We start from the raw sequence: 20,327 nt of genomic DNA, 5'->3' as shown, positions 1-20,327 counted from the left end.
GAAACAAGAATGAAGAATCCCTTAAAAAACCTAATAATCCACAATTTACCTTTTATGTCTGGTATGGTAGCCAGAGGTCCCTTAATTTGTCCACTAATTTGAAAAAGCACACTACTTAAAAATCTGTAAACAAATTAAGACGAATTTAAGGGGTAGGCTGTGTGTGCCTCTTCCAACACAATAATCCGAGATATTTGACAGATAGAGCTACATTTTCATTGATAATTTAAGGTGTTGTTATACAAGGTAAATACTAAACCCTTACAACCCCCTCAATTCATAAAGCCTTTAATTAACAAATGTATCCTTAATTATTATTTTAAAATATTATTAATGGTTTAAGGGTCCTCCTTAATTAATTCTTAATTTGCCCCATAAGCAGGTAAGTATGTTCATCAGCAAAAAAAAAAACTAAAAGAAAAGAAGGAAATACCTTTAACATAAAAAAAGTAGATTTAATTTCCTACTTCTGATAGGCTACTACTAGAATAATATCATCATCTTATTCTCTACTTCATCTCAATTTCCTACAAAAACCAAAAAGAGAAGATATGTTTTTAAAAATCTTTTAAATATGTGATGATCATTTTCAGTGACTTACTGTCACAAGATAGCACTAACCTAAAACATTATGCACCCTAATGTTTGTTTTCCGACCAAAAAGCAGGAAATTCGCGATTGGCCATGAACGCACCACTTTCGCTGTTCCCATCAGGCATTGCGGCTAGAGTCACGCAAACTCAGGCATCATCCATGAGTGTAACCGGCTGATCAGAACATACTTGATATCATAATAGTAACATTATAAAAATAATAAGAGCAACAAATATTGATGAGGATTTCATAACACAGCAAGGTATGTTAATAATGTTTATTGTGGTTATTACAACAGGCTTATATTTAGCTGATATCTGGTTGAAAGGGACTATAGATGCTACCCTGTAACTTTAACCTTTGCCTTATGATGCTTTCTGATGCAATCAGAGCTACACTGCTATCTGTACACGATTGCATAGAAAATTACTGTGTGCCACAATATTCAATATATACAGGAACATGTTTAGTCTTCTATCTTTTACATTTCTTAGTGTATGTCAGTGTCTGATGGGATTATATAAAGTGATGATTTGTGAATACTTGTATGCTTTTTTTCAACTATTTTAACTAACAGTATCTTCCTTATTCCCATGTTCTTATTGTTAGATTGATAAGTTGCCTATCTTACAGTTATAATTTCTGTCATGTCTCCTAAAATGATAAATCTGATCCACAGTATGTGTCATCGGCTTGATGATGTCATGAAGCTGTGTTGTGAGTTATCTACCAATCAGCAGATCCAGACCACAGTAAAAGGCTCAGGGAAGGGAGCAGCAGCCGCTGGAGGACTGGCCTTCGCTGGAGGGTTAGTCGGGGGTCCTCTTGGTATTGCAGTGGGTAAGTGGGAAAAAAAAATGCAACAGTTCCTTTAAGTTGTAGAAACATATATAACTTACAATAGTAATTTCACACCCTATTGTTTCCCCTGTATAGGCGGTGCTGTCGGAGGCCTTCTGGGCTGCTGGCTGACCAGTGGACAGTTCAAGCCGCTGCCTCAGATCATCATGGAGCTCAGTCCTCAGCAGCAGCAGCAGCTTTACGATGGTCTCATGGGCGTCCTGGGAGACATTCAGTGGACAGACGTGGCTCAACTGACTGCTCTAGTGATGGGCAACGCCGCCCTGAAGCAGCAGTTCACAGCCGCCCTCCTCGGCTACATCTCCAAGGAGCTCCAGGCAGATGTGCACTACGTGGATTAGTGTCTGTGGAAAAACTGGGATACCCTGACTCTGAGGCTGCACATGCTCAAGAGGAGCAGCAGGAATCTTTGGAAAGAATGTGAACTGTTTTTTAATGAAGCTGGAGACTCTTTATCAAATGTGAAATCATATTGTAAAGTTGCACAGGTACCACAGTCGTGGTAACAGGTTACACTGGGTAATATGAGGTTAACAAACTATTGTCAAAACAGCTGTATAACTGGATTAATTTATTATAGGAAGTAGGGCTGGGCGATATGGAGAAAATCAAATATCGTGATATCTTTGACCAAATACCTGGACAACAATATTGCGACAATATTGTAGGGTTGACCATTGGTGCTTTACAAAATATTTACACAATGAGATTATTGATAAATAACTATCAGTAATGTGGATATAATGACTAAGCAGGTAAAGGCAAATAACAGAACAGCAAGACCAGTCTGGTAAATTCAGAAAATCCCATCACTTTAATGTAATGCAGCCTTTAAAGCCAGGAAAAGACAACACTTTTGCCATATTACAATATCTTAAACTTAAGACAATATCCATTCTCATGTCATGATATCGAGATAATATTGATATATTGCCCAGCCCTAATGGGAAGTACACTCATCATTTGAAGGAATTATTTATTCATTAAACCTTTAATGGCACTGATAATCACTGATTCCAATATTGAAATACAAAGGATTATTATAGAGGACTACTGAATGAGTGCCAACTGGACAGTGTGAAATATTTTTGATTTGATGATAATTTATTAAGTTTAAGACTATGAATTTACCATCATCTGTGCACAGTATATTGTATTTAAATGATTTCATCAATAAAAACAAAAAGGTTTGTGTATTTCACTGGTTCATACAGTTTAACGTAGCACGTCAGGATTAAAAACAATGTATTTTACTTGGCGGTTCACGCTCTTCGCTGCTGCCATTACTGGTATAGAATTGTCATCTTGTCTGACACAAACTCATTAAAGGGATAAAAGAGTGCTTAGAACAAGTAAGCTACAAATTCTTTAGAGTAACATAATGGGGCCATTGATATGAATATAGTTCCTTCCAGTTGTTTAACCCCCTGAGACCAAACTTTACTGTCTTTCAGAGGCTGTAGCAGGTTCAGTTTTAGAGCTAGAGTGAAGGTACTGATATCATATGAAACTGGAATAAGGGGGTTTCTGAGCAGTTTACACAACTGAAGTGCTTGCAATCCAATAACCAAAAAATGCAATTCTTGCAGAAAGTTTTTGATACCAAATCACAGCATGTCTTTTTCTATGGTGTTCCTCAAGGTCTTGGTGTCTTAATGTGGTATTTTGGAGGGATTATTGATAATTTTGATCAATTCTTGAGTGGTAAAAAAAAAGGTAAATTGAGCACCAAATCTGTGTAACAAATGGTATCAACCCAAAAATTGCTGCAACACTTATGAGACATAATAGAGCATGGGGGGGTGGCCATCATATACTTAATGTTCTTAGCCCCTATACACTTTCCCAATTTATTTTTTTTTTTTTTTAAAGTTATTTTTTTGGGGGCATTTTCCATTTTTATGACAGGATAGAGTCTTGAAAGGGGGGAGAGAGAGAGTGAATGCGGAAAGGGCCACAGGCCGGATTCGAACCCGGGCTGCCGCGTTCAGGACCAAGCCTTAATACACGGACGCCCGCTCTACCAACTGAGCTAACCCAGGCGCCCCCCAATTTATTTTAATGAATTAATATTTCTGATTTATGACTAGAATAAGTTGACACACAGTGCTGAGCTGCATCTCAAATTATTTTTCAGGTTCTCAGCTTTCAGATGATGTACACCACTTTTATGTGACATCTACTGTTGACCTGCTATCTCCCCCTAAAGTCCCCCTGTACCCCCATAAAAAGAGGGTTAACACAACGACACTTCCCTGAATCTGTTTACATCTTCATCTTCAATACTTTTTGAGAGTGCCAGTGGCCTTTCTGGATCATCTTATCCAAATTATTTAGCTCCTCTGGGTTCCTGGGCCTCTTGTAATTCCTACTGTATGTGTATGAGCACTCACAACAGCTCCACTTTATGTAACCATGAAGCAGGCCACAGCCACTGCTTGAAAAAAGGGTGGAAAAACAGAAAGCTACCGTCCAATCTAGCCGATCAAAACAATGCAATCCTTGCTTTTATTCCGTTTTCAACTAAGAAATCAATGACCTACAGTATATGCTAGCTTTTTAAAATCTAATTTTATTCACCTGTTGCGGATTTGTTCTGCTTTCTCCTGTTTTCAGCATTACCTGCCCTCAAACTTTGTCTGACATTTTTTCTATTGTTTTTCCTGTGAAGCACTCTGTAATTTATAAACTTTTTGTTACATAATGTTATTTGCAAAACACTACATGCTAAAAGTAGTGTGGAATATGAGAAATCTCTAGGGATAAAGTACGTTGTTAATCTGAATATGTAATCACAATGACTCAAAGACATCAAGCTAAATGATGCAGAACAATGGAAGTAAAAAACAACTCACTTTTTATGAGTGAAAAGACGCAATAGATTGAGTTGGAAATATGTCTTTATTAGTAAATACGAACACTTTATGCCACCCTCATCTTACACAGAGCCACCTAAAATATATATTTTACAGAGAGGAACAGAGACAGAGCTCCAGTATTTATCCCACAATGACTGTGTCGTCATCAGGGAATTCATAGAAGGGAACCTCCAGGTTGAGAGGAGCGGGTCCCTTTCTTATTCTTCCTGAAGCATCGTAGTGGGAGCCATGGCACGGACAGTAGTAACCTCCCCATTCTCCGGCGTTGGCGATGGGCACGCAGCCCAGATGGGTGCACACACCGAGGACGATGATCCACTTGGGGTTGATCACTCGTTCCTTGTCGTGCTGGGGGTCACGCAGCTCCCCGAGATTCACACCCTCCTCTGTGGCGATCTCCTTCTCTGTGCGGTGACGGACGAACAGGGGCTTTCCTCTCCACTTGAAGGTCATGTTTTTGCCTTCGGGGATGTCGCTGAGCTTGATCTCGATCTTGGATAAGGCCAGGACGTCTGCTGATGCGCTCATGGAGGAGACGAACTGGGTGACCACCGTCTTGGCTGTGTACACACCCACCACAGTGGACGCTCCGGTGACAAGGTAAGAGAACACCCTTCTTCCCTCACTGCTTCCCTGGGAGGACTTGTTGGGGTCGGTGACCTCGGGGCGACGGTAGTCCGTGAAGTCAGGGATCTTGATATCTGTGTGGGCAAGACGGATCCCCGCAGGAGCTGGAAATGAGACACAACACACCGTTTTTAAAGACAAGAGCAGCAGATGTGCAAGTGGACTGCAAACTATTCAGTATCTTACAAAAACATTTAAAAGTGCGTCCTCATATTCAAGGAATAATTAATAGTAGATCTAATAATGATCAAAAATACAGAAGAAATGATTTCTGGGGCAATCATGTGACCGGGGACTTCTCTTTTAACGTGGTGAAGAATTTTTTTTAAATACAATACAATACAGATTTATATTTTGTATCCATAACAGGGCTGTCAAAGTTAATGCGATAATAACGTGTTAACGCAAATTCGTTTTAATGTCACTAATTACTTTAATGCACCAACGCCATTGATCAACCATGTCATACTAGCTTGTCGTGAAGGAGGTTAAATAACGCTCCAAACTTGTGCTAAATTTTGGTGAGGAAAAACTGTCGTGGCCAAATTCAAAGGGGTCCCTTGACCTCTGACCTCAAGATATGTGAACGAAAATTGATTCTATGGGTACCCACGAGTCTCCCCTTTACAAACATGCCCACTTTATGATAATCACATGCGGGGCAAGTCATAGTCGGGAGCCCATCCCAGCTGACACTGGCTGAAGGCGGGGTACACCCGGACAGGTCACCAGACATCACAGTGCTGACACATAGAGACAGACAACCAGTCACGCTCACAAATGGGCAATTTAGAGTCAACAATTAACCAATTTAACCTAGAGAACAATACCCATATCAACATTTCAATGCAATGCAATAATGTCTGTGTACTACTATATATTTTACTAGTATATTTGTATATATTTTATATTTGTTTTCTATTTAGCTTTTTTACCGTTTACTTATTATTATATCTTTATTGTTTACTAACTATTTATTATATCTCGTTTTTTACTGACGCCTTGTTGTTTGCACTGTCCCTTTTCCCCTGCTGTGGGACATATAAAGGTTTTTATTATTATTATTATTATTATTATAATAGCTTGTCTGTCTTGCTGTCTTTATTTGAGTATTTTCTTCTGCACAATAACCAGTAATACAGGGACTGTTGGACCCAAGTGGACATTTCACCTGTATTGACATGTCGAAGCAAAACACAAACACTTCTAGGCTCACACATTAAGCTTGATGTCATAGCAGCAGTGTCTCTGTGTTGAGCTATTTACATCTCAATAGATATAACTTCAGACTTTGTATCCTTTGTTGACCCTCTCTGTCAGGTCTCAGATTTCAGTGACGACACCTCGCTACTTCCTGCCAGCCAGAGCAAGTTGTTATTGGTTAGCAGACAAGAACAGTAGAAGTAAAGATACGCCATATTTACAGGTTTGTCTAACATTAACATGTTGACTGATAAATAAAAAGTCAGTATGTTAAAAGTTATCGTGACATCACGCAGTTCATCTCAACGCAGCAGCTCCACTAGCAACACGTCCAGTCGCTCGGCCTTACCAGCAGCAGGCAGCAGCTCCTGAGCTCCAGACAACAGGCTCTTCACTCCGTGTTTTGTCGCCTGCAGGTACGGGGACAAAGCCCCGGAACGAGCGGCCATGGACATCATCTTTGTCCAAAATAAATGTCAACACTGCCGCTGGGGACGCGACCTTGCTTGTGCAAATCTGACGTGCACCTCTGTGATCTGCGTTACAAGAAACAAGCTCCGCCTTCACAACGTTCCGCATTACGTACAGTCCGAACTAGTGATGTGTTGGTCACGAACGAGTCGGCTCTTTGAGCCGGCTCTTTTAAGTGAACGATAAGAGCCGGCTCCCGTCCGAGAGCCGTTTATTTATTTATTTTCTTTACTTAATTCAAGGTAGAATGTTAGGACGATCTTCTCCGCGCCACGGGCACTCCATGCACTGACTGTGACTGAATGTTGTGTTAATGACGTCCGTGCGACCAATCAGGTGATGAAACACAAGGATCATACCATCAAGCAGGGAGGTGGGGTGCGCGGCGCGCTGACGGTCTACATGTACAGAGCATGAGGAAGAGGAGGAGAGAAATAGAGAGAGGAGTGCGGTGCGCGAATAGCAGACAAGATGAGTGACAGTCGGAAACGAAACAGCATGTAAAATTATGGTATCCTGGAAATTATAAGGTTTAGTATAATTATATTGAATAATTTAAGTGATATATGTACACACATACTAATCATAGGTCAAAACTGTGCTAAATTTGGCTGAACTATAAAAGGCAGAAGTGGTAAAACGAAGAGCCGTTTGGGAGCCGAAAGAGCCGGCTCCTCTTGGTGAGCTGAGCCAAATGATCTGGCTCACTGAAAAGAGCCGGAATTCCCATCACTGGTCGGAACGAAGTGTCACTTTCATTTTTTCTAAACTATCATGTTATTAATATTTTTTATGATTATTAATTAATACCAGAATTACATGTTATATATTTACTGTCGAAATATTACGATAGTTTCATCCAAAATAGTAGAAACCATATATTTATTTAAAATAACAAGCAAATTTTGGTACAGGCATTTTTCTAAGTCAGCTGTATCCAGGGGTCCTCGTGATGTAAACAAGGGTCCTCCCACTAAACGATGGAGAGCAGCTACACAATGGTGACCTGATTTAACAACAAGAAAGGAAATAAAAATGAAAATACCAAAAAGAAAACTGTTCCTTCTGATTATTTTTGCGTATGTGGCTTTTTCCCTCTATGCTGCGTACAATGTGTTCTTCAGCACCAAAGTAATCTCCCGGGTTCACCGGGTGGTGAAGAAAGAGTCGGGAGCTCTCTCCGGTAATCTCACTCAGCACGTCCACATATCTATATCTAACGATAGCCACGATGGCACATAAGCTGCCTACAATGCTCATAAATTGACAGATAGGAACTCATTTGTTGTTATTATAGATTAAGTGCCTATAAGCTGAATGGTGATCTGGTGTGTTGTTGTTTGCAGGTGGTGTCAGAGACGGCGGTGCTGTTGCTCCATTCTTAGCAGGTGACTGGAACCCGTGGGAGGATGAACAGGTGGACTACAACTCTGCTCTGACCAAGAAGAGGGAGGCCTTCAAACAGTACCTGGGTCGAGTTGACAAGAACAAACCCAAAAGATACAAGGTGCAAATCTGGGGGAAAGCTGCCATAGGTAAATCACGGTATTATTATGAGATGTCATCAATCTGTGTTGTGATTTGGGCGTTGAAATGACATTAGTGTGACCTTACAGTGGCATGAGTGCATTCACAAGTACAGAGCATTTTTTTCTTTAATATTATATTTATTGTTTTTTTGTTCGTTTGAAACAACAGAACAAACATTCACAAACGTCCCCAATAATAACATTCTCGGTACAAAGAAACTTAAAAAACCCAATATTAATATAAAATAAGCCAGAATAGATACAGGACAAAAATATTACATTTAAAAAAAATAGATAAATAAGTAAAAAGAATATACACAATTAAAAAAAATAAAATTAAAAACAATAAAATTAAATCTATTTATATATACATATATATAGTACAGAGCATTATAAAAATAGTTTTCTCTTATATTGAATTAGAAAAAAATATCTGAAAACGTTGTTTTTCAAGTCTTTAAACAATATACCTTTATAGTATAGTATTTCAAGTTATTGTCGTTTATTCATATATAATTATAATGATATATACTGTATATAATGTGGAGAAGTTGAATATACATTCAAAATAATACACATTATTGAAATATATTAAACTCATAATTACATTTACATTTTAATGTATTAAATATCTGAGGATCTGGGTGTTGTTGTTATTATTATTATTATTATTATTATTATTATTATTAATACAACAGTTGCAATGTAATTGCAGAAGGCCGGAAGATACTTTGGTGATGAAGGTGAACAGTGTTTTTTAAATTTTGTGTTTTACGTGTATTTTATGTGCTTCAAATATATCTTTTGAAATAACAAAAAAAGGAATTAATGTTGATATGAGATATATATAAAAAATCTTGAGTGACTTAATGTCCAGATTCAAAAAGGTTTTTCCACAATTCTTTTTGTAGTCCAAAAGTAAAGTAGATATAGTAGGTTAATGATATTGGTGTAGCTCAGAGTGTAAATAAAACAAAATCAACCAGATTAATAGAGCAAATATCAGAGGTACAAAAACCAAATGATCAAATATGTTTTGAAGGGTTTAAAAAAAATCTCTCTAGCTCATAATTCTTCCTTACTTGAAAAAAAAATTCTTGCATTAGAGAGAGAGAGATTCATTTGTGATGGTCCTTGTGAGAAAATTACACCATTCTATTTATCATTTAGAATAATAATTTTCCTCCACCTTGCTGCATACTTATTTTTTTTACATGGGCTTAGTAACTACTGTATATACACCTCATAACTCCAGGAGTGTCCACAGATACAAACTACATAAAACAGATTTATGCTCTGCTGCGGAACCCTGTCAATGGCACAACATAATGGCACTGCACATGTTGACATTTTAACTCCGGTAGCAAATTGCATTGAGCCCTTCTTTTCTCCTCAGGGATTTACCTTTGGGAACATATTTTAGAGGGACCCCTCAACCCCACTGACAAGGTCGCACAATGGAGAGAGGGAGAGCTGCAGTCAGGAAAGATTGATTTCAGGTAACAAGTCAAAGATTTGATACTTAAAAACGGCCAAACCCAAGCAAGTAGTCTGCTTTTGGGACTTACACCACATCGTGTAATAACCACTTAATGAGACAGAACTATCAAATTGACTTGTTCTCCATTTTTAGTTTCTACACAGGTCCTGCTGTGGTCCAGGGTCATGTCCCTCTGGATATGAACAGCCTGGTTCTGGTTCTGAACGGCCGCGAGCAGCAGAAGGTCGCTTACTCCTCACGGTGGCTGGAGCACGTACAAGCTCTGGTTCAGTCTCACACAGTGTCACATGTGGCCGTGGTCCTGCTGGGCAATGAGCACTGCAACAACGACTTCATTGGCCCTTACTTAAAGAGGAATGGTGGCTTCGTGGACCTGCTGTTTGTAGTGTACGACAGCCCCTGGGTCAACGACAAGGACGTCTTCCAGTGGCCTCTTGGCGTCGCCACGTATGTCATTTTTTACGAGTCCTACGTCTGTGTGTATGTGTACATCATTAGTGCTCAATATCAGTACATTAAACTGTGTGTTGTCTTTTTAAAATGAATAAGGTCTAACATGTTGCTCTGTTTTGCTCGTCTCTGTGCAGATACAGGCAGTTTCCTATGATCAGGCCTAACGCCCAACTGATTACCTCCAACAGGCCATACCTCTGCAATTTCCTAGGAACCGTTTACAAAAATTCCTCCAGAGAAACTCTCATGCAGGTGCTGAAACAATCAGTTCTGGATAAGGAATGCATCACCACTGCCAGGGAGAAGTAAGTCATTGTTTAGCACTAATATGGAAGAGTTTCTAATTTGTTTTAATGACTGTATTGCTTGTATATTGTCTTGTTTTAAAAAGACTGATATTGAGAATATTATTAACAAGAACTTTTCACTGAGACGTTCCTATTATCTTTTTTTTTAACATCAAATCAAAAATAATTTAGATTATTTATGATAAAACTATTTTGTCAACAGTCATTGGTGTTCTCACATTTACTGAAAACAAATCTAATTCAAGGGCTTTCAACTTATTTTCAAGGTCTTGTGTGGTGAAATTCAATGACATGACATTAGTTAAAATCCGACATCACAGAGGGAGGCTGAAGAGATTAGACCAGGCTTATGCAATTACTTTTTTCAGGAGGGCCAGATTTGAAAAACAGTTAAGTGCTAAGGGGTCGGACATTTCTTATGTCTGATCTGCAAAAGCTAGGCATTTAAATGTGAAAACGATACACCTTTTTAATCTTAGGAGGTTGTTGTTTTAATAAACACAATGTTGCATTAAACATCTTTTTTTATTATTCAGTTTGACTCTCCTAAATTCCCTCTGCGTAAACTGCCTGGATTAAAAAAGTATTTCTGAGTTTAACAAGACATAACTAATGAATGGGCTAATTATCCCACTAATAAAATTATGATCTTCTAATTATCAAACAATGTAAACACCCATAAACTGAGAATGTTAGCAGATTATTTTATATAAAAACACAATGATGTTGTTTCAACAGTCCGTAACAGCGTCAATAGCGTGAGTGGTAACGTTGATGATGAACGGAAATCATTTTTCTTATTGGAAGAAATTATTATTGTTTAAAAAAATATTTTTTTCCTATTTATAAATGATTAAAGGGCCGGATTGAGATCATTAAAGGGACGAATTCGGCCCGAGGGCCACAAGTTGAATAGGCCTGGGTTAGACCTTATATTATTAAACTGAGCTTACAGTGCACTTTTGCACATAAAGAGGACTGGATTTTGTCCCCCATCACTTCTATTGGAATTGTGCTATATGCTTTAGTATTAGTTAGGGCTGCACAATTAATTAATCGCGATCAAGATTTTGACTTCCCACAATTAAATGAACATGATCGACTGCAATATTGATGTTTAAAATGCATGGTAAACGCATAGGAAACTCTGCTGCGCTCCCTAAACTATCAGCCGGCCAGTTTATTAATTATACATTTATTATTTTAAGACTTACTTTGATGCAAAGATTTGCACATTAGTAGGAATGAAGAACAACATGGAAGTGAAAGCAGTGCTCTGTTTATTTAAATGTGAAAGTGCTATAAAAATATTTTGTCCCTAAAATCAATGAATAATCGTGATTAGGGCAGCGACTAACGATTGTTTTCATTGTCAATCAGAGAATTTTTACTTTTTTTTCCTTAGAAAATGACTCAAACTGATTAATTGATTTTCAAAATAGTTGGCAATTAATTTAATAGTTGACAATCGATTAGTCGTTGCAGCTCTAATCGTGACAAATAATCGTTGATCTCAATATTGAACAAATGAATTTTGATTATCATTTTGATCATTATCGTGCAGCCCTAGTAGTAGTAGTACATTTTAGGGCTTCTGCTCACACAGAGGGCTATGGTTAATTTATTTTTTTGACAAGGTTTCACTACTGTATTTGATACGTAATGCAGTTTGAGATGAGTTTTTCTTGGTAAATAATGTTGTAACGGAACCCTAGTGTTATCGATAGCTGCATTGTTGTGCTGTGTTTTGACATTTGAAATGTAGAATTTGTGTGTTGTTTTATACTTATTAAATTATAAATGGAGTTGAGGTGAGATATCTACAACATTAATTGTCTCATTGGAACAGATCGATATATCTTGCATATTTATGACATGTATTCCCATCTCAGGTGGCTCCCTCAGGAGACAGCAGACAGTCTGAGACGCTATCAGACAGCTCTGGCCCAGAGCGAACTCACTCTCTGCCCGGTCGGAATCAACACCGAGTGCTACCGCATCTACGAGGCCTGCTCCTACGGCTCGGTGCCCGTGGTGGAAGACGTGCTGACACCTGGGACCTGCGCGGCCGGGTCCAGCTCCCCGCTGCGTCTGCTCAAAGCTGCAGGAGCACCCTTCATTTTCATCAGTGACTGGAAAGAGCTGCCGGCCATCTTGGAGCGGGAGAGGGGGATGAGCCAGGAGCAACGGGTGGACAGGAGGAGGAGGCTGCTGGAGTGGCACGCCGGCTTCCGTCAGCAGATGAAGGAGAGGTTCACCGAGGTCATTGAGGACAATTTCTTCAAAGGCGGCTGACCGCAATGCCGAATCAACAAACACTTAAAAGATATACAGGGGTAGACGTTCAATATTGGTTTAAATTATTTTGTGGTTTGTGGAGAAATGTGACATACTACTGGTGTTGTGAGCCTGGTGATGTCCAGTGTAATATTCCTGTGCGGGTTATTATAAAACCATCTTTGTGTGTTTTTAAGCTGCCATTACTAGTCAGTAAAGGGCCCCATGACATTACTGTATATTTATCATGTTAATGTTTACAATGGTGGAACGTCCCGGCGTTTGGAAATACTAAATGATAAACTGCCTTTGATTTTGAAATCCAGATATCATTTCAACCATGTTTTATATCTGTTTGTACGCACTTAATATTGTGATTTTTAGGAAACACTAAACATTAAGAGTAAAATGAGATGATAATGTGTTTTTAGGCCGCGTTTGAAAATGATACTTAGAGCTATTATTTTCTATCGTGAGCGACTTGAAAATGGATGTTGTTGCTGTGGCATGTGTCACTTTTACAAAATATTTTTTTCTTTCTTCTATTTATTTCAGTGGTGTGCTGCATGGATTTTTTATTTTTGGTACAAGACAGTGCAAGAAAATAAATTGGAGTGTTGTCCTGAGGAGAAATGAATGGATGTGCTAGTCCTGTGCTTTTATTTTCTCTGCACTGCAGATGGCGCTGTGGACCAGTTAGTTTTCAGTGGCTATGGCTAATGATTTCAGTTGAAACATAATAAGGCGAAAGCTTTTTGAAGTTGGGCATAAATTAAGGAGCAAAATCATGGTGGTATCTTCAAAGTTTGTTAGACTAATGTGTTTACTATGTATTTTCTTATTTATTGTCTTTTTGGAAAATTCAATGAAACACTTGACAATAAAATACATGTATAATATAATACCTTCATTACCTATATTAGCTTACTTGTGTATGAGTGCATTGGTGTATCTAGAAAATATGGGGCCCTTGAGTGTATTTTAACTGGACCTTTTATGGGCCCTCTGTAGCTGTGGGTCCCTATATAATGCTGGATATCCTGTGTATGGGATATTTCTTTGGATTAAATGAGGGCAAAAGTAAAAGTAATTGCAAATCCTTGTGAATTTAGTTGAAATGCCACATTTAAACCTGCAGTAGCCAGAATATTTTTGGCATCATTGGGCAAAAATTCCATGATAACCTTTCAGCATATTGTAATTCAAGTGTTCTGAGAGAAAATTAGACTTCTGTACCTCCTCATGGCTCTGTTTTCAGGCTTTAGAAAATCTATCATGACAGGAGTCTTTGGCCAATCACAGGTCATCTCAGAGAGAGAGAGAGAGAGCATTCGTATTGGCTGTTCATTCAATGGAGGCAGCTGTCAATCACTCACAAACTCCGATGAAACGGTCAAACTAGGCAGCCGGAGCAAACTTTCTCATTTTACAGCTAAACAGTACACTACAATATGTTTCTGAAAACATTTGAGTCAAGAAATAGACATTACAGTAACAGAATATTGATTTATATTGAATCAGCGCTGCCTGGTTTGACCATTTGATCGGAGTTTGCGAGTGATTGACAGCTGCTCAGAGACGGCAAGGCTCCAGCTCGGCTCTGATTGGTTGTTTTCCTCCAGTCTGTGAAATCTTGCAGATGCCATTAGGAGCACTGGAGGACACCAGAGGCACATGATTTTTTTTTTTCACAGATTACCTGTCTCATGCACTGTCAGGATATAGTAATAACTTTTTAAAATCATACTCCAATTCTACTTACTGCACTACTAACTTTTTTTACTACTACTAACTTTTTTACTGCCTTTTTACTAACATGTTTTGCACTATGGAACTGTGATGCTGGAAACTTGAATTTCCCTCGGGAACAATACAGTTACTATCTATCTATCTATCTATCTATCTATCTATCTATCTATCTATCTATCTATCTATCTATCTTCTACCCAACTATTATATATAGATTGCAGAAGTCTTTAGTTATACTGAATGTTATATTCTGTTCCAACAGCTGTATGGACAAATAATAATAATAAAAAAAAAAAAAAAGCCTTCATTTTTGGGAGCAGGAGTGTCAGTCCACTGTGTGTCCACTAGCTGTACTATGTGTGTGTGCAGATCCCTCCCTCTCTCCCTGCCTGTGGCTGGTGACTCCAGCTGCTGTGTGTGTGTGTGTGTCTGTCTGCCTCTGAGCCTGCTGGGAGTTGCTGGGGGGAGAAACCGTCGAGGGAGAGCGAACATAGGAACATAGTGGGGGGTTAGTGTGTGTGTGCGGGTCCCAAACTGGAAACCACTACCAAACAAGCACACACAGGTCGACTTTAAAGCCCTCCGGACGGACTGGTTTGTTGGCACTACTTTTTCCAGAGAGGTTCTGCCGCGGAGACCCTCAAACTTATGCGTGAATGTTTTCTCTTCTTCTTCTTCTGTGGTAGCAGCAGCAGCAGTGCTGTTGCGCCTCGACGCCGACTGACTGCTGCTCTCATACAGCTACTTGGATTCACTGGTTGGAGCAGCATTGCGCAGTGAGCCCCGCTGTGTGTATCCACCGCTTCTTATCCAGAGGGAAGAGAGGGGAAATGAAGAACTGAGTCGAGCTTGAGTTAAATCCAGTGTCATTTAGTGTCGCGCCTCTTCTTCTCCTCCTCGTCCTGTGTGGGATGAAGCGGCGGCTGCTGTAGGAGACCGCTTGTTGACAAACAGTTTGTTTTTTTACAAGAAGTTTACAGCAAGAAGACAGAAAATGTCCACGCCGAGGTTCAAAAAGGATAAAGAGATCATCGCGGATTACGAGAGTCAAGTGAAAGGTAAGGGAGAGTGAATGTTTGGAGGATTAATTGGGACCAGGCTGACGTTAGTTCACCGCTAAATCACCTGAATATGAGTCATGGCTGTAGCTAGGAGCGTGCTGTGTTCAGTTACAAACAAAGTTGGCAAAATATGAGCTATTATTGGCGTTTTGTTTCAAAGGCAAACAATCACATGCTTTTTTACCAGAACATGCAATCTTTTAAGAATTTTTTTTTTTTAAACAATATTTTTATTGAGTTTTACATCTTTATCTTTATCTTTATCTTTATCTTTATCTTTATCTTTTATTCGGATCTCCATTAGCTGTGGCTGAAGCCCAGCTATTCTTCCTGGCGTCCACTTAAATCACTTTGAACTCTCGTTACACGCTACATTTATTCATTCATTGTACATTTCAGTACACAATCACATTACAATCACATTAAATAGTGACCACAACATCAAAAGCAAACTTTGTATTTATCAAACATTAAGCCTTTTATGATTTGATGTTAGCTAAATATCAGCAGACACAGATAGTTGTTCAGCAAGGAGATGTTTTTACATATACATATATATATATATATATATATATATATATATATATATATATATATATATATATATGTATGTGTATATATATATATGTATGTGTATATATATATATATATATATATGTGTATATATATATATATATATATATATATATATATATATACATATATATATGTATATATATATATATATATATATATATATATACATATACACATATAGACAGACTAAAAATATTAATACATTAAATTATACAATGAAATGTTTAGTCAGAATTTCAAAGAAAGAGAGACATGACATTTCATGTATTTTGACATATCTAACAAAGAAAATAAAAGATAAGACAAAATAAATAAATACCTCAAAGAATAAGAACAAAAAAAAACCACACACCAAATGTAATGGTGTTGATGTGAGAATCACTTAGGGTGCTAGCTTAATTAGCAAAGTAAAAAAGATTTGTAATTGATTTCTGGAGTAGTCTTTTTGTTTTGCATGTGAAAGCCAATGAAAGTGCTCAGCCCACAGAAGAGATCACTATCTTTCACAGATATAGATAGCCAAGTAATGTGTTATGTTCAACTTGTATGTCCAATCAGGTTATAATCTGCTGCCTGAGTCACATTTTACTACTTCTACTACTTCTTGGTCTGGTGCATTTTATTATGTCGACGTGTTTAACAACCTGTTACTATCAGAGTTGTGGTGTGAGACTGTAGTTGCTGCACAGTTCCCACAGGCAGCATTAAAAGCATGATAATGCAACTTAGGACAGGAAGAGCACATGTCCAGACAGCACACCTGTGTTAAGATGCAGTATGTTGCTCAGGGGCACTTCAGAAGAGCTGGGTACTTGTGCTTGGGTGTTTGTTTTGTGCCCTGATTTAGAGCTTTGCAAGACGCTGTGATGATGCCACCCTAACTTATCTTGTCTCCTCTGTCTCCTTCAAGTCCTTCCATGCATGCAGAGCAGAGTTTAGTTTATTCCCAGACAGACCAGCACAGGAAAAAGAGGCAGTTGCTGCTCCAGGGTAACCATGGGGATTTGGCCCCCAGCCAACCAGCTCTGCTCTTCAGTGCCATGTTAGCATGCTGAAATACCACCTATTCATGTCCCCGTATACAACCTTAAATCGAGAGAAAAGGGGGGGAAGGTTAGCGGGGGTCGGGAAGTGGGGGTAAAGAGGGACCAGTGCTGCTTGAGGAATTACAAGATTGCAGATGGTTGAGCACAAGCTCTCATTTGCAAGGAATGTTCAGCACCCTTTCTTCTCCCCGTGAGGATGACTAAGGGCTTTCAGCCTATAATAGAGGATGATGCACAGTCATAGGGGATGCTGAACGAGAGATGACGAAGCCTCACAATTGTCATGCAGAACCCAGCGGGGTAATAACAACAACCTGATGCTGCTGCTGAGAATAGCTGGTGCTAGACGGGACCACCGGAGCCTCAGTAAATCAATGTTGAGGTTTATTGTTTTGTTGAAGATGCAGAATTCAATTCAGAGGGTAATGCACCGAGGCTTGTCATGCATTGTAAATATTCCTGTGAGGATATTTTTTTTATCCTCACAGGTAGTGCCTAGCTATTTGCATAATGTACTGTACTTGTTCTTTTTGCATTGCAAATAGCTCGCGGCTGTTCAATTTCAGAGTTGCTTTTTTTCTTATTCAAATTTATTTTTTGGACAAACACTAACCATGGAGAGACATTATGTTACATATTTTCATATCCATCATACTCACACATACTCTAACATCTCTAAAAAAATGTATATGTTCTCATGCTTGTTGTCAAGCATAACAATGAGAGTCTTTAGTAGGTTAGATGACTCCTGCAAATGCAGACCTTGTTTGTTCTGGGAAAATAGCTGCCAGGCTCGTCGGGATATGAGTGGAAGAAAATGCATTCAGTCAACATTAAGTATTCCGTTTTAGAGCAGCTCCTGATTTCGCAGCTGTAAAGCGTTTTTACGAGTTAAGAGTTTGCAGTGATAATGAGTGGGATCACATCTGCAGTGTAGCTGTGATAGCCAGAGGCAGATTCTGGTGAACAGACATTGATTGCTCAAGAAGTAGAACAACAAGCGGCCCAGAAAAAAGCCGGAGCCGATGTTTGATCTTTTGGCCCGCATCCTCTCTGTCTCGCAGTTTGAAAATTTGTTTTAATTCTCACAATATTTTTCGACAAATATCTGGCGGCCAGTTTTGGCTCATCTTACATAACCACTTTGATCTGCAGTCTGTCCCGATTTTGACACATGACACTGGTCGTCAGTTATCCAGCAGTTATTCAGATTTACACCAACAATCCCCTCTTTCTTTGAGAATCATCATTTTTTATGATGATTATGTCATGACAGCAGCAGTGTGCAGCGTGGCATTGTTGTTCAAGGCAGTAGATGTGATGTATTTAATGTAGTTTTCTGTCTGAAAGCCTCCCTACGATGGCTGACGCTACTGTTTTCAGGCCCGACTTGTCATTCAGCTGACATTCACTTCTTAAGTACCTCCAAATCTCCTTTTTTTTTACCCTCTCACAGATGAATTGGAAATGGATGTCATTGTGGAAATTCAAGGAAATTATCCTTTTATTGAAAAAGCTCTGCAGCATGGGGATTTAATTTTTGCTAATTGCTAAAATCGGCATCTACATCAAGACTCAGCTTGGTTTGGAAAAACAAAAACATTAAGAAGATTGGGTTAAGACAGTGGAATTTGTTTGTGCTTTATGGCGCACATCGGTTGCAGTCAATTTAAGTCATTTAAAGCAGACTACGGGGAAGGTTGCGGGTACATTGGTATTCTCTGTGGGCCTCTGTTTCTGTGGACTGGTGGATCAGGAGCATAGCAACGCTGCTGTGTTTTCTCTTGGGCTGAGTGTTGGTTTGATGTCACACTGCCGCTTGCTGTTTGTGGCCCGGGGGGTCGTGACTCTGATGGCTGGACCCCTTGAGCCCTCTGTCAGGGGTCCTCGCGTATCATCATAAAGGCTGCCCCTTTTGACCTGTTTGAAATCAGAGCCCTGCCCCTCTGCATACTCAAGGAGAGTGGTCTGCTCGTGTTTGTATGCAGGGGGATTAAAGGCAGGAAGCTGCTCTGAGGTGGTACGGTCTTAGTTATCTTTCAAGTTAACAGGATTTGTCTTGTGGTTAAAAACCATTAGTTTATTTACATTTGTAATAGTGGGAATCAACAGTGTCCAACTGCGTGGCGGAGGATGATCATATAGTATTGATCACTATCCATTACGCAGTCCAGATGTCACGCACATGTGACATCTGGATTGTGTATGACCATGCAGATTGGAACACTGTAATTTTGCTTTAAATCTGTCTTTCATGGTTTTTCAGTGAAATGGATCCAGCGTGTCACCAGACTTCAGCATGTGATGATGTGGAGAGTGTGGTGTACTGAAGCTGCCTTCTCTTTATTTAATAAGCTTCTCCAGGCTGGAAAAAAACTATAGTAGATTATAAACTGTGAATACTTTCGAGTACTTCAGCAAATAGTCTCTTCAGGGTAATAAATACAAACAGTCACTTAAAGCAGAGTGCTTTCACAGAAAACATGTCCTCGATACACTTTTTCTTTTATTCACAGCAACATTAAAGTAAGTATTTTATGCATACAACAAAATACAACAGCCAATAGTCATTTCACAGTTCTTAGTAAAGGTACAATATCTTGATGTTCACCACTGGTACCTCTCTTGGTATTATTTTTCATGTTTTGTTTTTAGTATTGATTATTTTACCGCTTATTTGTTTGAATTAATTATGTAATCAATAACTTAAAGGACCGGTGTGTAACAATTAGGGGGATCTATAAGCAGAAATGGAATATAATATTAATAACTATGTTTTCTTTAGTGTATAATCACCTGATAATAAGAATCGTTGTGTTTTCGTTACCTTAGAATGAGCCCTTTATATCCACATAGGGAGCAGGTCCTCTTCACAGAACCCGCCGTGTTGCTCCGCCATATTTCTACAGCAGCCCAGACAGACAAACCAAACTTTATCTTTTCCTGCTTGGGCCGGAGTCGATAACGTTACTCGCTCCCGTCACTGCCGCTCTCTCTCTCTCTCTCTCTTGTTTCACCACTCACTCTACACACTGGCTCTGCTCTAAATGACCAAGGCTATACTTATAACAACTGGCTCCAGGGAGGGCCTTTCGCATTTTTGCGTTGGCCCATGTAGCTCTTCTACGCGCTTGGCATAAGGGAGAAGTTTTAATTGGTTGCAATTTCCTCACCTCAGCGCTACATGCCGCC

The 20,327-nt window shown here is 39.1% G+C and overlaps 4 protein-coding genes across 10 annotated transcripts in view; 3 read left to right on the top strand and 1 right to left on the bottom strand.

Annotated features, from left to right (window-relative positions):
* Positions 1-718: 718 nt before the first annotated feature.
* On the top strand, positions 719-2,651 carry zgc:112052 (protein C19orf12 homolog). Its single transcript, XM_037765942.1, has 3 exons — positions 719-856; positions 1,274-1,434; positions 1,531-2,651. The coding sequence occupies exons 2-3, from the start codon at positions 1,275-1,277 to the stop codon at positions 1,794-1,796; spliced, it is 426 nt and encodes a 141-aa protein (XP_037621870.1). The 5' UTR covers positions 719-856; position 1,274; the 3' UTR covers positions 1,797-2,651.
* A 1,686-nt stretch (positions 2,652-4,337) lies between these two features.
* On the bottom strand, positions 4,338-6,700 carry LOC119487674 (cytochrome b-c1 complex subunit Rieske, mitochondrial-like). The gene is made up of 2 exons (XM_037768735.1): positions 6,514-6,700; positions 4,338-5,065 (listed from the first exon to the last, which is right to left on the bottom strand). The coding sequence occupies exons 1-2, from the start codon at positions 6,620-6,622 to the stop codon at positions 4,455-4,457; spliced, it is 720 nt and encodes a 239-aa protein (XP_037624663.1). The 5' UTR covers positions 6,623-6,700; the 3' UTR covers positions 4,338-4,454.
* Positions 6,701-7,558: 858 nt separating this feature from the next.
* rxylt1 (ribitol xylosyltransferase 1) lies at positions 7,559-13,605 on the top strand. Its single transcript, XM_037768734.1, has 6 exons — positions 7,559-7,818; positions 7,982-8,170; positions 9,561-9,663; positions 9,798-10,112; positions 10,253-10,423; positions 12,319-13,605. Exons 1-6 carry the CDS (start codon positions 7,671-7,673, stop codon positions 12,719-12,721), a joined length of 1,329 nt encoding a protein of 442 aa, XP_037624662.1. The 5' UTR covers positions 7,559-7,670; the 3' UTR covers positions 12,722-13,605.
* A 1,245-nt stretch (positions 13,606-14,850) lies between these two features.
* srgap1a (SLIT-ROBO Rho GTPase activating protein 1a) overlaps positions 14,851-20,327 on the top strand; it is a 102,019-nt gene continuing 96,542 nt past the window's right edge. For 2 of the 7 annotated variants that reach the window (XM_037768729.1, XM_037768732.1), the window contains exon 1: positions 14,860-15,510. In XM_037768729.1, coding sequence (XP_037624657.1) covers positions 15,447-15,510 — 64 coding nt within the window. In that variant the 5' untranslated portion in view covers positions 14,860-15,446. Of the gene's footprint in view, positions 15,511-20,327 lie in introns of all 7 variants that reach the window. The other 5 variants (XM_037768731.1, XM_037768733.1, XR_005206759.1 and 2 more) reach the window with 4 other exon arrangements.

Source organism: Sebastes umbrosus, chromosome 4, assembly GCF_015220745.1.
Source record: "Sebastes umbrosus isolate fSebUmb1 chromosome 4, fSebUmb1.pri, whole genome shotgun sequence".
In the NCBI taxonomy this organism is placed as follows: Eukaryota; Metazoa; Chordata; class Actinopteri; order Perciformes; family Sebastidae; genus Sebastes; species Sebastes umbrosus.
This window is presented reverse-complemented; position numbering and strand designations above follow the sequence as displayed.